Source organism: Taurulus bubalis (genome assembly GCF_910589615.1).
Source record: "Taurulus bubalis genome assembly, chromosome: 3".
NCBI classification, from domain to species: domain Eukaryota; kingdom Metazoa; phylum Chordata; class Actinopteri; order Perciformes; family Cottidae; genus Taurulus; species Taurulus bubalis.
The window spans coordinates 26,755,016-26,768,578 of NC_136591.1; the positions used below are offsets into that span (position 1 = coordinate 26,755,016).

Below are 13,563 nucleotides of genomic sequence, written 5' to 3' on the forward strand. Positions count from 1 at the left end.
CACTGTTGCCCTATATAGCTAAAGGGAGCACAATCCTCAGCTTAGACGAAGCATTAACTACGAGTCTCACTCTTGACATAGAGCGGCATAATAATCCATCATTTAACTGACAACCTGCCATTCTGCCTGAGCAGATTTTGGTGCATGCTCATTAACTCTTATCTCAAGTCATACAGATATTCAATGTTCAAATTGGATCGAAGTGTATTGTAATTTCAGGCTAATACATGTATTGAAAACTGATTTTCAGCTGGCTAATCTGTTTTTCTTTTACTGAGAGCCTAGAAGCACCATTGTTTAGACACCAAAAATGTAGCACAGTTAAGAATATGTTAAGGATGTTGAGAAGGGAATGAAAACCACTGCCATAACTGCACATGCAGCTTATTCTGACTGCTCTAACAGTATGTGCTGGGGTTTGAAGCAGAGGTGGGTAAATGTGCATTCATTTAACAGGCGCAACACATTATTTTGACTGCAGCTTGTTAAACAACTTGTTTCAGCGGTTTCAAAGCATGGCGTGGCATGTAGTGGTTGTGTATCCATGAAGCATGTAGGGAGCATGATCAAGGGCACAGCCTCACCACTGAGACCGAGTTAAACTGGGTGAAATTAATTCACTTTCCTGCTGAGATATTTCCCAGGGCACCAGGGGGCAAGAGCCAACTTCATTTGACTTCCCATTGACCCACTTTCACAAGCTCATTGGAGAACCACAGGAGGTTTGTGTGGACATTGGCCCACACGTACACATATGGACAAACCGACGCAAATGTTGGGGAAAAAAACCTTAACGTGCTCACATTTATCCATGAAGTAGAAAGCACACGCAAAGGACAAGAAGAACACACAGCATGCTGTATGTAAGCTGTAACAAAACATTGCTGTTCATCCTGCACTACCATTACTATAATACATATGTCAACAGATTTGACTTCCTCTTTAGTCAAAATACACCTGATTACTGTATTTTTAGTTTAGGAATGCCTCCCACACAGAGAATGGTAAATACAGGGAGTGTTGTCAGAATGAGAATTCAATGACAGCAGGCTGGCCTTTCTCTTCAGGCAATCATGCAAATTGTCACCCATGAAGCACCTCTCTCACATCAACATCCACCCGAGTCGCAATTAATTCACCCCCTTAGAATTTTTAAAAAGTGTCTACACATTTCACAGCAGAATTTTCAATCGATGCAATTTGTGCAGCATGATAAAAGAAAGAGAAGGAGAGTTGGTGGCAGAGGACAGGATCATTGCCTCAGCCAACGACCAGTGGGCACAAGAAATCACACTCTGATCTGTGGAAGCAGCTGTATTCATTTGGCTTTCATTAGGCTTGTGATTAGCAGGCCCCTGGCTAGTAGACGCAAAGAACAAACAGCATCTGCTTGGCCCCTGACACTGCCTACTCTGTATCTGCGGTATATCACACTGAACACAAGATAAGCCATGCAAAAATAAATATGCCATATTAGAAAATATCATGCATTAATTTCAGAAAATTTTGAAATGCTAAAATAAAAATGATTCATGACCCAATATGGGAATATTGGTAATATCTGAACCCTGCATATTGCATATTTAAAGCCTCACTTGAATGTTCAGATCACAATTGATGTCACTTTATTAAAATGTATTCAAATGAAAACCCCTAAGTTTCTTTCCTGTCTTTCCCTTGGGTGACCTCGGTGTTGTTGACTGTTTGATGTTGGGTTTGCGATTGTCTTAAGTATGTACCTCTCATTTCATTCTTCTCCAAGTCTCTAAGCGTATGGACAAAAGCCAGCTGAGATTCATCCAAATCCCAGCTCTTATGAAGCACCTCTGCCTGCACCACATACTTATGAACCTGTGAAACACAGACAAGCAAAGTCAGTGTACAACACCATACCACAATTTAAACACGACGTGATAGACAGATACACGGATTACAAAAAGAAACATACAGCCTAACGCATGTGGCAGGCAACCCCATAAACGCACAGCCAACATGAGATGGATGTTATTTTGAAAAATGTGCTGATGATTCAGAGAGACACGCAGAGATCTTAAAGAACTGCACATTAGTTTTTTACTGTTTTCTGCGCTCTTAGACAGAAGCAAATGCTTGGCACAAGGAGAGAGGAGGCAGAGGGCGTGTTAGCCAAGATTGTATCGGGGGTGGCAACTCCCACATCCATCTCACTAAACAGAAAGACAGAATTTAAACAAAATCCTGAGCTGAAAATCAGAGTAATAGAGCAAGACATATTCCAGAAAATGTGTCTTTAACAGTATAAAATGTCTAATGTAGTTGTAATAGAGCCTTATAATTACAATTTGCAGAAGTGATTGTGTTGTTGGGAATTCCCATGACACCATTGTTGCAATGAAGGCCACTACAGGAGCCTTGAACATTAATCTACCATTACTATGCAGGCATCGATTTGTCTGGTGTGCGTCCCTGCTGTGCAAAGCAGCGCTTTAATCACTGACCCTAAGTCTTGATCAGTGATCTTAGTCCTGATTAATAGCTACTGTATTTATTCTGGCCGACTGCTGATCTGATCTATAAGATATGTTACAGAAACATGATATGTCTCATTGTTATTGATGTCGCTACATGGTTAGGTTACTTTGTTGAAGAGACTTTGTAGAAAACATTATTTGTAACACGTGCGGGACGTGACAAACTGTTTGTTGTTAAAAGGCTCAATCCACTGTTGTAAATGACAAATACATTGATTGAAATTTTTGAGGTCTCAACAGAGAGGTCTAAAAATGACGCTTGTTGCAGATGTGATGATCACCACAGCAAAACAAATACATCTCAGTTTATTTTCCAAGTTTTATAGAGTCTGTACAAGCGGTGTGTGGTCTGGTGGTACTAAATACTTTGTCAAAATCATCAAACCTTGTCTATCTAACAGGTTTGTTAGATAGGTGGTCTTCAGACAATCGAGTGACTCATAAATCATGCACAAATCTCTGCTCCCTGACAAGCACTGATAAGTCAGACAGTAACAAGAAAACCTCCCCTCCAGTTTCTGCTGCTCTACTCTTGCAAATTTTGTCTGTGCGAGAATGAGCATGTGGGTGTGTGTAAGTTTATGTGTGTGTGTGTGTGTGTGTGTGTGTGTGTGTGTGTGTGTGTGTGTGTGTGTGTGTGTGTGTGTAAAGCGTTATGTGTATTTGGCAGTGAAAAATGTATATCAACACAGGCAGCAAGCAAGTGGGTGACAAAGGCAGGGAGGGTAAGTGAGATGCACACGTGTCTGTGTGTGTGTGTGCAAGTGAGATATGTAAAGTGTTTGAGCAACAGCAGATACCACGCAGGCAGTTGTTGTCAGTGATACCATAGTTTCTGTGGGAGGCTGGAGCTGGTCAAACGAGGAGTCTGATTTTCCAGCTGTGCTGTCCTCCTCATCTCTGTCCTGGGGAGTGGCCATCACCTTGCCTCCCTTCCTCTGGGCGGGGGATCCCTTCTGGTTCTGGTTCTTCTCATCTGTGGAATTAAGGTCTGTAACAGAGAGATATGACACTCAGCCCATATCTGAGGGAAGACAAGAGTGGTCAAGTATAAAATTGTTTAAAAAATAAAATGTTTTAAATAACCATTAGTGGTCAATATCAATGGGGATAGTCTCGATTTTTTTAAGAAAGATATTTCTGTGATTTTCCTCCACCACAATGTTGTGGGCTGAATCCGATTTACTGTGTTCCATCACTACTCTAGCTCATACAGTAGGAGCTCTGCTGTTTTGATGTGTGTGGTGTGTGATGTGATGTCTGTGTGTTGTATATTAGGTTTACAAAATGCTAATGTCAGCAGTATAACTAGAAAAAAGACAATTTGAAAATCCAGTTCAATGTTCAGTAATTTGAGTGAGAGTGGTAAAACTCATATATGCGAGGCAGATACTGTACAGTTTGACACATCTTCTAGAATGATCCAGAAGGGTTACATTAACTTACCTCAAAGATTTAACCTAATGACTCACCTTTGTTGGCCTGGAAGCAGAACACAGGTATTACCACGTGGCCCTTGCCAGTATTGCCGGCCACCACCTTCTCCTGGTCCAGAACAGACAGACGGATAAAAACGTCTGGCTTAGAAGTCTGAAACTGAATTGTTCCAAGGACGTCTGCAGTCACCTTCACATTGCAGCTGTGGAAAGGTTTTAAATGATTGGAGGTAGCATTTGTCTTTCAGAGTATCTTTAATGTTGTCTTGTGTTAGAAATTAAAACCTGTTTTGTTTCATAACATATGTGCACTGACTACTGTCACACCTTGTTTCTAATAATCAAACATCTCATATTTATATACTGTGGTGTATGAGGGAATCATTAAGAGTTATTTTTATGACCCACCTAAGGTAAAATGAATTTCAATGGACTACTAAAAAAAGACTCTTATTTGAAATATGTTAAACAAATATAAAAGATAAATTATCTTACCGACATATGAGGTTTTTGTCATTGGGAATGTAATAATCCCGGAATTTCTTCACTGAGAACGTATTGAGTGGAGTGTTGCGGGACAGTTTTGGAAGGAGTTCCCTTGCGCCAATCAAACGCATCTTCCACATGGCACCAGCAGGGGGTGATTCAGGTGTAATAGCCTCTGCTACGAAGGTATAACCAAGCTGGAAAAAAGACATACAGAGAGATGTAACCATGAAATCTAAATATATTTTTTTCCGAGGGAATGTGTTAACTAGAGAAAAGCACAGTTTTACAGTTTTTTAGGATTTGTTTCCCATGAATAATACTAGTATAGAAATGTTCCCAACATGATTACACCAGGAAGCAATTACTGGTCGCCAAACAGTCAACAAGCTTGTACCCAGTTTTTGATTTAGGAAGCCTTCCTAAATAAAACAAACGTATTATGGTAGTATGAAAATCTTCCACACTGACTAAAACATATTTCAAATATATGAAGGTTTGAAGTGCAAGTGCATTTACTGCATCCACAGACCTGGTTGGGTTGATAGACATGGGGTGTCACTTTGTTGAAGAGCATGTCCAGCTCCTCTCCTGTGTCATTGTTGATGACGTGTAGCAAACAATTAGGGACTGGGGAGTAGACCTTTGGTACTAGCTGCATCTCCTTATGAACCAGGAACACCTCTCTGAACAAACAACAATATATCAGGTCTCTTTTTCTTTTCTTTTTTTTATACCATTTTTGTTGAAATTTGGGAATGTAACGTTACAGAATGATCTACATTTCTCTGGTATTAGCTTTACTAGCAAAAATGAGAGCAGCGTGCATTGATTAAATGCAGGTTGCACCTGGATTCACCTAGATTTTCCAAGCCAGGTTGTCGTTCACTGACAAACCTAACAAGCATGAAATTACAATGTTCTCTAACCTGAAGACCAAGACCCAGGAGTTGCCTGTGTCTTGAAGAGAGACGGAGTAATCAGCGAAGGTGATTCTGGTCCATTCATCCTGCTGACATGGGAAGAGCTCTGCTCTCGTCCCAGACTGGTCAATGATATACCTGTGCAGAAAACACAGAGCACATTTAGACATTTCAAATATAAATGAAGGATTAAGAACACAATATTTGTAAAAAGAATTTACCCAAACTGCTTGGAGAAACATAACTCTGATGCAGATGGTTATGAGTCAGATCCAATAATAAATTGGAGGAACGTAGCTTCACGTCTAAGCATGAACTGACTGAAGTGGATGTCAGTTAGGAAAACGCTCAAAGGTTCACAACACCCAACCAACCAACCCTCACACAGACACCAATGGCGGGCCGTGCATTTCCTACCTGTGCCTTCAAATCACTCGATCAGCTGTTAAACAGCTGGCGCGGCGCAGCTTTGTGCCCCACTGACCACTCACAGCGCATGTTAATGGTCACGCTGGGCCACTGACCAATCATACATCCACGCCATTTCGCAGGCCCTGCACGTTGAAGAATCCACCCAGCTTGTCAAACTAAAGATCTGATTGGTTGAAGTCCATGACAATCAACCACAATGTCCACTCTCAGTGTACTTTAATCTGCGAAGGCCTGCTTAAACTGCTTTGCTGACATAGAGACACAGGAGAGAAAAAATGTGATTGGATGAAAGCTTCTCCTTAAAACCAGCTGCAATGCTGCAGGCTGAAGATCTGTGCAATGAGAAAATAAGCTGATAAGGAAAAATAATTATAACACATGAAGTGGATTTGTGAAAAACAATTAAATTATAAAATAGCTATAACTTTGTGTTTCTGTTTAGGCCAGCAGTGAAGGCTTAGGCCCACACACACACACACACACACACACACACACACACACACACACACACACACACACACACACACACACACACACACACTTCCCCAGGCAGCGGGTCATTCGGCAGACGCTGCTAGCCGATTGAAACAAGGAGAGGATAAACAGCAGATGGTACCACTGGGAAAAGATGGAACACAATGTGGAAAATGCTCACTGCCTGGCCGCCACAGGCCGCCACAACCATTAGAGGCAGTAGATTCTGGGCATGCAGTGCAACAGAGAGGCTAAATGCAAGCCATACTATGTACACAGCATTGCCACAGGACTGCAGTGGGAGTTCTCTTATCCTCTTATTTACCGACATCCGTGTGAATGAATACCAGGCTAGGTTAATGAGTTGAGAGATGTTTTATCTATGTGGGTACAGTTCATACATTGTGTGCACATTATTCGTAAGTCAATATGTTGACACATTGTTTTTCATTTACCGTAGCAAGAAGACAGCATGTTTTCCTGCATCTGATTCAACCTTCGGCCACATGTCTAAAAGGATCTTAGAAGCACTGAGTTTCTCCTTTGTGCCTGAATGACATGAACACACACATACACACACAGAAAAGTAGCCACCATTAAAGATTAAAGACAACCTATGTTGCCCTCAAATGTATACAAAAAAAAGATTGTCAACCAACTAGTTCAAGGTAGATAACAGGTACTACAACATGCATTTAGCTTTATTCAGTGAGTGGTTAAAGGAGGACCTTTTACATTAACTTTAACACTCATCTTACCAGACGGTTAACCACTGACAGAAGAGAACATTTGATAAAAGATGCAGTTCTGTGTGTTTGAGTACATATGTGTCAGTAGGTGTTTCTCCATACATGCAAGTGAGAGAAACACTGTGAAGAGACAGCTGCATGATAGAAGTTATGTGTCCTCACAGCCTCCCTCCCTATCGTTCAGCTCTCGCTTTTCAAATGGCCACTTTTCCAAAATGATAGAGCCATTATAGCAGGCCATTGGCCAAAGCTGGCTATTAAGAGATGAAGATGTCCTATCATCTTTAGAACCAAAGAGGTTGCCTTTCAGACAGACAGACAAAGAGGCAGAGAGGGAAGAGAAGAAGAACATAAAGTGGAAAAGAGCAAGGAGGAAAAAAGATGTTGTATAAACAGGTGTGCTGACAAAAAAGAAATTAAAAAAGGCCAGTTCTTGCATTTCTCAAACAAATGGCTTCTCAAATTGTAGTTAGAAAGGTAGTGTTTTTTTCTTGATTGGTGTTTTGCCATTACATAAGTGACACTCCGAAAACTGCACTTTGACAAGTAAATGAATGACACTTGAGAGAAATGAACCATGTAGGGCTGCAACAACGAATCGATAAAATCGATAAAAATCGATTAGCAAAAGTGTTGGCAACGAATTTCATCATCGATTCGTTGTGTCGCGCGATGTCTGAGATTGGAGTGAGAGACTGAGAAACGCTGAAGTCGTGATCTTAGCAAAAATAGAACATCTTGGATGTGACGTGTCGAGTCTTGGCCAACCAGCGTTAAGCGTCTACAGCGGCTTTATTTCCCTCAAACTTGTTGTTAATGGAAGCTAGTCAGCTTGCTAGCTTGCTATCACGTTAGCTAACGTGTTTGGATTGTGTATTGTCGTTAAAGTTACGTTATGTTCCGTTACAGTTCGGTCTTGCTTGTAGAAAACCGTAACGTGGTGAAACATGCCGTAACCCCCCGGTCTGGTTCAGTTCACGCTGTCACTCGTTAACGTTTAATCGGCACACCGGCGGATCTGGCTGCAGGTTGTTTTTTTACTCAAAGTAGACTGAATCAAATCACGTAGTTGGGCTTAGCCAACAACGTCATTTCGTGGTCGTAAGAGGCCCAGAATGAAATAGTTTAAGGAAGAGGACTATATGCAGCGCAGCTTGATGCAGAGCTGAGATGAGGTGGAGCTGGGCCTGGAGGTTGAGGTCCAAACAGACGTGAGAGGAGCAGTACAGCTTCCCACTGTCCCAGTGTTTCATACATATTGATAAAGCAGGGCATGCTAAAGCAGCCTCTACTCCAAGGAGATCAATTACAGTAAAAAGGCAGATGTAAAGCATACATGTGTATGTTTTTAGTGTTAGTCCATTTTAATCTAATTTGTTTAATTAACAGCTCGGGGATGTTCAAGGAGCAACCTGTGTGTGCTTTCTGAACATGTTTTGCACTGTGAATTCGCACTGTCACTTCTGTTTTTGAACAAAGGGTTGGAAATTAATGTTTTTTTGCTTTTTTTATCCGATTCATCGATTAATCGAAAAAATAATCAACCGATTAATCGATTATTAAAATAATCGTTAGTTGCAGCCCTAGAACCATGACAGATGTGTGCGTGTGTGTGTGCGCACTCATGCTAATGTCACATAACCACCAGCAATATTTTTGAGGTTTCTGGCAGATTGGTTCGATAATGATGTGGATATTTTGAATGTTTGCAAAGCAAATGATGTTTGCAAAGCTCAACTTTATTATGCAAATGTATTTTACAGTACTGTTTTATGCAAATACTTCATTAATGAGGTTGTGCGTATTCCCATATGTGCAAGTTATTCAGGTGGTGACAGTGGTGTGCCAGTTAACTTCAGGTCCAAGCAGTAAATGGAGAATGTCTAGGCAATGCAATGCAGCAAACAACGGTGCATCTTCACAGTCAGATAATTACCACCACTTCTGGAGAAAATAGGATCTTAAAAATAATTGAACTGAAACGGAGGACAAATTTAACAAAAGCAACACATTCTTACAAATAATCATTGATGAATCAATTTACAAAGGAATAGCTGCTCAGTTCTGTCTATTTATTTAATCTCTCATTCTTTCCAACAAACTGTTCAGTGTTTCCACGTCTTCTCTTGCCCATTTTTCACTTGCTGTCACTTTTGAGAGGTTTGGCTATTGATGCGTGTGTGTGTGTGTGTGTGTGTGTGTGTGTGTGTGTGTGTGTGTGTGTGTGTGTGTGTGTGTGTGCGCGTGTGTGTTTCCTACATGTGTGTGTACGTCCCCTCTGTGGCCACCCCTCATCTGTCAGGGTGTATTAGTGAGAGTGGCAGTGTCATCAATACATATTTGTGCCTCCGCTCAAAGGCTCAATATATGCCAGCAGGCTGAATCAAACAGTAATTGTAAGACACAGGTGTTTTGTGTGTTTTCAGACACTAAATAAAAATCTAGAAAAGAAACACAGGTATTCTGTTGTTTTAGTTCCCCTTATGTGGACCCTTTAGCCATCCCAATTGCTGCATATGTGTTTGTCTTTCAAACCTAGAGCATTGAAGAAGAAAGCGTAATTTAAGACGATCTCATCAACAATAGTAAGTTAGTATTTTCAACTATTCAAAATAAAAGATAATATTCAAACCGGGCCATGATACTTGAATAAATACATTTTCTATGAGTATGAGATGTTTTTACCCGGCTTTGAGGCATTTAAGATCTCTCGCACCAAGTGTCCTTTGAATGCAGCCTGCAGAATGGTGACTGCCTTGACCTCCCTGTCTGTTGGATCCCTGTCTCTCCAGCTTTCTGGAGGCTTTGATTCTGCATCCACTTTAGAGAGTAACAGCAGAACATTGCAAGTTAATATTGAATAGTGAACTATATGAAAGGCAAAAGGATATTTCAATTAAATTCATTGAAATCAGTTTACTTTAGTTGTAGGCATATACTCACATATGTAGATGAACAACATACAAGATGAACAAACACACAAAGGGCACTTACAAGTAGGGGAGTGTTCTTTGGGGTCAGTGACCAAGAGTGAAGGGTCAGCTGTGAGAGCCAGTATAGCAAACCGCTCCTCTGATGTCAGCTTCCTGCCCAGAGCCTCACACAGCATTTTGTAAACTGCAGAGTTAAACACCTACAAAAACACACACATATTAGCAATTGTGTGCTGTATGCGTGTGTCTGCATGTGTGTGCCAAGTGTGTCAAGATGCTTATTTTTCCAGGTATTTGGATTTGTGTACGTTTATTAGAATGACAGTCTCTAGATAAGAGATAATGAATTGTCCTTTGAGACAAACCCCCCTGTTCCTCAAGTAGGCGGGTGGTTAGACTCCACAACCACTTCACTTTTTTCAATCACCGCTGTCTGTCTACAGACATTGATAAGAATGAGAATTAGCGGAGTACATTGTTAGCTTACATCAGTATGCATCCTGGTTGTGCAGAACTGATTATTAGTCCACGGCTAATGAAAAAAAATAAAAAATCTAAAGTCACTGCAAAGCGGTGGCATTGTTGATAAAATACTTCCGCATTCTCTTTAAAAACTATCGCTGAATGAAAAATGTCATCCATTGACTAAGTCACACATTATACAAAGTAGCGAACTTCCCAGGTGAACTATAAAATGTGAATTAGCCAATCTGACTGTATCTAGATGTAGGAACTGTAGTATAAAGCAAAGTGAGCTGTACAGTATGTACCACACAACTGCATCGGACTATACTGTATGTGAAGAAGCTACCTTCTGGTGTTCCCTTTTTCCCAGTTTGGTGCTGATGTTTTGGAGGCAATGAGCCTCTTCCAGGGTTCTTCTGGCCGCCGGCTGGTCCTGGTCATCGCTAAAGGAAGACACCAATCTGGACAGGGCCCCCCATATGGACGAGGCCTGGTCAGTGAAACGAGTGCTTTCCTGTTTAAAAAAAGAGAAAACAGTGGGGTAGCATTCACATTGTGTTTACTGGCACAAACAGAATGTAAGTTAAGTAGAGGAGAGAAGCACAACGGACACAATACCAAGACATTCCGATGGGAACTTTAGTATTGGAACATCAGGTTGAAGTAGTAAGAAAGCAGAGGCATCATCTTACTACCATGATGTGATTTTCAAAATTTAAGCTATAGTAGGCCTTATTAAAACATTTTACAGCAAGCACATCACAACTAGATCTATTTACAAATTTATGAACTTTCCTTATTCAGCAAAAAAAATAGAATTACTTTGTGTTTTATCAAATTACTATCAATGTCTACTGACTGACTCGGACACCTTGGTAAGTTGTGACATGACGGTTTCTTCATCCCCAAAGATGAACGGTGTCTTGCTGCAAAGGTGAACGTGGTAGCCCAGTGGTGCCTTTGTGTGGAGGGACAAGACATGGCGCCTGGAAGGGAGAGAAAGGAAACTTTTTAAAGAAATAATCCACTCATGTCCATTTACTGGAATACTATAAATTATTCTAAAACAGGAGTTGCACATCATTTTGGCTTGTGATACATTACAAAGATGAAGTCTATTCATGACTCCTTTTCAGTGCTGCATATGTTGCTACAAGGTCAATCACAGAATGATGTTGCCTTCTTAGAGAATTTCTTTTTAAAAGATTGAGAGGCCTGCAGAAATCGAACTATCTTGATTTTCAAAGATTTGTCTTTTTTCTTCTTTATTATCTCACGTCATCTCTGTCCCTGAGCCCAAGATTTGGCTCAGGAGACAATTTACTTTATTTTGTCATTGCATTACTAAGAGGAAGAAGTCTCTTTATCTTTATTCGGCGACTAAATTCTTGAAGTTGATATTAAGGAGCACAAAGGTGTCCCTTCACAGTATTTGGTAATATGAATTGCATAATCATAGAAAAAAATGCATGAAATAACAGTGCATTCCACTCAACAAATTCCCTCTCTAGTCTCAATAGAGTCAAGTAATACTGAATGGGAAAAAAAAAGTCAGAAGTGATATCGCCTAATGTCCTGTCTACCAAGAGCCAAGCTGAGGTCATAGGGCCTGGTCAGGCATGAGAGAGTGGAACCCCACTTCCTTGGCCCCATTAGCTTTACATAATTCAGACATCACAGCCTAACTAGATGGATGAGCACTGGGGCAGAGCTGGGCTAGTGCTGAAGAAGTAGAGGGCAGCATATGAAAGAGAGAAAATAAGGTGAAGAGAATAGGAGAGAAGAAAAGGAAGAAGAGACAAAAGGAAATGGAGAGGGAAAGAAAGGGAAAATATGTATAGATTATGTTAAAAAAAAAAGTAGAAGACAACAATACCCATGGTCAGTAAAGAGACTATAGAAAATAACTAGTGTACCTCATACAGTTGGGCTCTTAGGCACATGCAAAGAGGAAAAGAGGTGAGGTGCTGCCCAAATGCCCGGACATGTCAGCTATTCTCTTTTGGAGAGAGTGTACTATGGGGCGTATGGGCATAAGTTGAGTGCTATGGGTGCGATTATGGCTCAGTGGTAATTGCACTGCTGCATACCTACACCTGACCCCAGAAACTAGGCCCTCTGCTTCTAGGCCAAGTAGCACCCATTAATAGAGACTAGGACAGATGCTTTTTACTGCTTTTCAGAGCATCTGAGGTAGGCAGATATCCTCTGCTCACTTTATGATAGCTTTAAGTAGATTTCTGCCTGTCAGTAAAAATCATAACAAGAGTGAAACTCTTTCACCAAAAGTTCCCAAGACTGCTGTCCAAAAAATGCATACATTTTCATAATAGGTTCCCGTAATGGGAATTAAAGCTCTAACCTTGGCATCATTAGTGCCCCGCTGATGAGTGCTAAGGGTAATTTAGGGTTATGAGATTCAAGGGGAAAAATTAAAATGATGACATTTTGTTTCGATTCTTATGTGAAATGTGAAAATTTACAGAAATTGATGAGTTTAAATAGCATCAGAAAATTGCCAGAGTATTAAGCAAGCAAACCTAAAATGAGACTAGACTGGTCACATGTGTAAAGGCTTTTCCTAGTATGGAGTAGAATATTTGATTCACATTGCATTGTAATACTAAGATGTCAATATTTGTACACAGATACACAAAGTAAGTATGACATTAGAGTGGATGACTGAGTCTGGGATCATAGATTTGTGACACCTTACTCCGATCATGAGCTTGATCATTAATTGATCGTTAATTGATTGAACTATTAATTGTGATCAATACAGCCCACAGTTCTCAGTGTTCATTAATGCTGTCCTACCCGGGGGGTAAGTTAAGCATGGCGGCCTTTGAGGAGGTGGTCTTGATGGCGAGTACTGGCAGCTGAGATTGCAGGCTTTTCCAGGAGTGAACCCGGGCGATAAGAACTGAAGACCTACATGCTGCGGACGTTTCCTTTTCTACGAGGTGTTGGAGAGTGGAGAGAAAATGTGTGCTGGTCAAACAACCCAGTGAAATAATACAAACATAGTTGGTCATAATCTTGGAATGTTCATGCATTGCATGAGTATTTTTATGAACGTGTATATATACTGTTTATTCCAAATCGGTTTTAGGGTACGGTTTCTGCATACCCTAATAATAGGAGAATTATAATTT

General features: G+C 40.7%; 1 protein-coding gene across 1 annotated transcript in view; it reads right to left on the minus strand.

Annotated features, from left to right (window-relative positions):
- adgb (androglobin) overlaps positions 1-13,563 on the minus strand; it is a gene marked incomplete at its 5' end in the record, with an annotated part of 38,079 nt that overhangs the window by 5,688 nt on the left and 18,828 nt on the right. Inside the window, 12 exons of the mRNA XM_079215747.1 lie at positions 1,740-1,851; positions 3,338-3,486; positions 3,983-4,149; positions 4,442-4,629; positions 4,965-5,118; positions 5,362-5,493; positions 6,717-6,810; positions 9,696-9,830; positions 10,005-10,143; positions 10,755-10,922; positions 11,280-11,394; positions 13,226-13,364. Coding sequence (XP_079071873.1) covers positions 1,740-1,851; positions 3,338-3,486; positions 3,983-4,149; positions 4,442-4,629; positions 4,965-5,118; positions 5,362-5,493; positions 6,717-6,810; positions 9,696-9,830; positions 10,005-10,143; positions 10,755-10,922; positions 11,280-11,394; positions 13,226-13,364 — 1,692 coding nt within the window. The remainder of the gene's footprint in view (positions 1-1,739; positions 1,852-3,337; positions 3,487-3,982; positions 4,150-4,441; positions 4,630-4,964; positions 5,119-5,361; positions 5,494-6,716; positions 6,811-9,695; positions 9,831-10,004; positions 10,144-10,754; positions 10,923-11,279; positions 11,395-13,225; positions 13,365-13,563) is intronic.